At 36.3% G+C, this 3,963-nt stretch overlaps 1 protein-coding gene across 1 annotated transcript in view; it reads left to right on the forward strand.

The window, feature by feature from the left end:
• Positions 1-3,919, forward strand: part of LOC116852413 (antichymotrypsin-2-like) — a 300,750-nt gene extending 296,831 nt beyond the window's left edge. The window contains exon 9 of the mRNA XM_032832745.1: positions 2,653-3,919. Coding sequence (XP_032688636.1) covers positions 2,653-2,807 — 155 coding nt within the window. The 3' untranslated portion in view covers positions 2,808-3,919. The remainder of the gene's footprint in view (positions 1-2,652) is intronic.
• The last annotated feature ends 44 nt before the right edge of the window (positions 3,920-3,963 follow it).

The following is a 3,963-nucleotide window of genomic DNA, read 5'->3' on the forward strand; positions in this document are numbered from 1 at the left end:
ACGGCTCCATTCCGGAAGCTATATCTAGACATTGTATCAATGGCCGTGAAAGCCTCAAATCTAGTAAATGGTACATACATTTAGAAAACGTATGTGAATCCAATATGTGCTATTAGGGATGTGTCCCAACTATAGATATAGAAAACAACAAATTGACATAAGACACTGATATAAAACATAACTGTAACCAGGAAATCGGTATGCGGGGTTGAGTTGCGAAGATACGACTTACAACGAATTTCTCGATCGCGTATGTGCGACACCGAGATTTAATTATCGGAGTTGAGTTCGCGCGGATGCGACTCAAAGACGGCAGTATCTCGTTCGTGTGTGTTGCGATATCGAGATCTAAGAACAAAGTTGAGTTCTTGCGGATGCCACTGAATGACGGCGGTATCTTGATTGCGTATATTGTGCTACCGAGATCTAAGTAATGGAGTTGATATCGCGCGAAGGCGACTCAATATCGGCAAAATCTTGATTGTTCTGCGATGCCGAGATTTCATAAATGAATTGGAAATCGTGCGCAGGCGACTCCACGACGGTTCTGTGCTAGTCGTGTCTTGATGAACGAAGGATCGTTCAGAGTGCGATGTCGACGTCGCGCATCAGCTCAGTCGACGAAACAGTTAGGAGAGTATCGACTGAACGAATCCACAAGTCGATGGAGCGGTAAAGAGGATGTCGACTATTCGAATCCACGAGTCGACGGAGCGGTCAGGAAGATGTCGACTACTTGAATCTACGAGTCGACACAGTAATAAGGAAGATGTCGATTATTCGAATCCACGAGTCGACGGAATGGTATCGAGGATGTGGTATCGAGGATGCTGCGGATTAGCAGCGGTTGACGTGTTCTGGAGATTTCTCCGCTGTCGGAATCTAGCTCTTGTCAGCTGAGCGCTTCGGAAGAACTGCGTGCCGTTGAGGTTTTCGCGATGGCTTTTATACATGAATCTTCATATGATTCGCTGTTGTTTTTGCAGTTGTTAGCAGTTTGTTTACGCTTTGGTTGTTAGTAGCAATCCGACGGTTTTGTCTACCTTGTTTATTTCGGTTTTTCTGTGAAACGGTTTCTTTTCTACAAATTGTCTGGTGTATTAGCTAGGACGATCGTTACATAATAAATTAAATAACTCGTATATAAATATGTAAATCAATTATTATACTCTCACTGGCATGTACTACACTGAATATAAGCGCAAAAAATAGTTGCTATAAACAAAACATTTGTAAGGACTAAGACAGAGAACGAGACGTAAGTGTCGTAGTCATAACGTAAAGTAAGCAGAGAAAAACGAAAGTCAAGAAAGGCTATTGGCCTTACGTTTACGTTTTTCTCTGCCTTACTTTACGTCTACAACTACGACGCTTACGTCTCGTTCTCTGCCTTAAAGCCAACGCACATCCGTAATATGTTACGTTACGTTTAGTACTGACCATACCTGCAATGGCCATACCTGTACGTAAAATTAAATTTAAGTCAACGCACAAAGAAATCCGTAAACTTAACATGTACGGATGTTCTCGTGCTGAGGTTTTTAGCCCTAATTCCTTACGAATTCTCAACGTGTTCTAGGAATTAAGTCGCGAAGTATTCGTTATAATGAACTTCTAAGGAATACTTCAAGACGAACTTATTGTAGTTAATTCTTCAAGAATTCTTCAGATATTCATTTTTCTAGTTCTATATGTATTCTTTAAAATGAATTCTCTAGAAACTTCTGTTCATTTCTGTGCTATCTGGGAAATTTATTAGGAATGATTCAATTTTGCCAACTGAGGAATAAACAGCAATATCAGCATTACCAACCATAAAATATTATTTTGTGTAAAGTTGTAACAACGTGCAACAAACGCATTATAATTTCTGCAACTTTGCGACTAAAATAACAGATCATTGTCACGTATTGTGATGTCAGGATCTATATATACTGATATTGATAATCACTAGCATGATTCATATGCATTTGCATATAAAACAATTGGGATTTTATTATCCCAATAAGCAAATTGATGACAGAATGCGCGTAGATTGGCAATTTTGATCAGAATTTCATATCAAAACTATAACCATCTGTGTCTGCATTTAGTTCGACGTATTTTACCGTCAGATTTTGCTGACGGGCAAAGCGAGCTGTCAATATGTCCTCAGATCATTACAAGTTTTGCTCGGTTTCTATCGCCAATCTACTCGAATTGTCTATCAACAGACTTTGTCACATTTCTGGTGGCAGTTTGACAATATAATCAATATAACAAATCCCATGTTGAATTTACTGCCTTTCTGTCATAAAAAATTTATAGTAAGTTCTATTCAAAACTTTTTTGTGCAGATTTGGCTATTAGGATATGATATATTGCGAAACATAATGAAATTAAGAACATATTAAAATTAAGAAAGAACGCGAATTTATAATATTAACTATCTGCTACTCATGTACAGTCTCTTAGAGCATCAAGCTGTATAGTTTAAAGTTCAGTTTAAGTTCTTATTTATAGATAATGTATCCTATTTTATAAAAATTAAAATAAGTAATTTGTTTTAGTTAGAAGTTCTATACTCATAAAATATGATTTCTCAAACCGACTCAAATGTTCATATTTCGTCACATTTTGAAACTTAAGTAATTGAGTTAACATTTGTTTCAGCAATCCGTATGGTCGCGTACTCGGCCATTGAGATTTCAAAAGTGGTGGAAATTAAGGTGGATCGCCCGTTTGTCTACGCAATCATCAAGTTAAACCGTAATGATGAGAGCAGTGTTCCTTTATTTGTCGGATATATCAGTGAACTGGCCAAGTAATGTTTGTTTACTAATAAAATTTTTAGGTATACAAATTAATTCGTAGCCTTTTTATAAATCGATTGGAATCGATTGGATCATTTGTTGGATGACACCAAGTTGTTCTTCAAGCTACTGTTGTGTTTGACAAAGATTTTCTTGCAACAACTGATTCAATTCCTCGTCTTTAATTTTTTCTGACGCTCTAGGATGTTCTTGATTGAAAAATTTGAAATTACCATCTCGAAAACTTTGATACTTTTTACATATACTTTTTACATATAAGCTACAACACTTTCTGCCAAAGTAAAGCAAATCATTTTCTTCGCTTTAAAAGTATTTTTTTTTTCAGTTAAAATATAAAAAAATGCAGTCTGATATGTTGCTTATCCAACGACATCGTACTCACAAGTAAACCCCTCCCTAAATGTCTCCCTCTGATTTCGATGACTTGAAATATGTTGTAATCTAGACCAAAAAAAGGGACACGTTTTTTTATACGTGCGCATACGCACTTTTAAAAGGTAAAACACTCCTTATAAACAATCGGTTTTTTTTTCAGAGAAAATATTGTCCAAAGTATACAAGATAGAAGCTAATTTTTTAAATAAAAATTGAATAATGTGTTTAAAGAATACTTTAGCGATATTATCGATTCTTTCGAAAATGTTATAATTTTAAATATACCCCCACCACTCATCATTCTTTTGCAATTTAAACATTTTATTTGGATCAAATTAAAGAGTATTTTATTCCAAATTCAACCATATATAACAATGTTATTTTCCAAGATACGATCGTAAAATAGGTGGAATATCCTCCATATGCGCCGTGTAGCTATAATAACTCGCTCGATACAACGACGTAAAACGTAAGACGTTCAATTCGCCCTGTCTAGGTACTACTGTCTAATAAGAAATAACAAGTAATATATATATGGGACTTCCGTTTCCGGAGTGAGCGTGAGTAACTAGCGATTTTTGGCGAGTGAAAAAGAAAGCGGAGGAGAGTGAAAAAGTGAGTGAGAGTGAGAGGAGAGTAAGTGAGAAAGGAAAGTGGAGTAAGATATAAGTGGGAGAGTGTGGGTGAGGTAAGGGAAAGTGGGGAAGGGGAATAAAGGAAAAAAAAAATAAGTGTAGAGAGTTTAGAAAAGATAGAGGGGGGACGGAGAAATGGG

Source organism: Odontomachus brunneus, unplaced genomic scaffold (assembly GCF_010583005.1).
Source record: "Odontomachus brunneus isolate Ranch 3 - 2012 unplaced genomic scaffold, Obru_v1 Obru_scaffold_223, whole genome shotgun sequence".
Classification (NCBI taxonomy): domain Eukaryota; kingdom Metazoa; phylum Arthropoda; class Insecta; order Hymenoptera; family Formicidae; genus Odontomachus; species Odontomachus brunneus.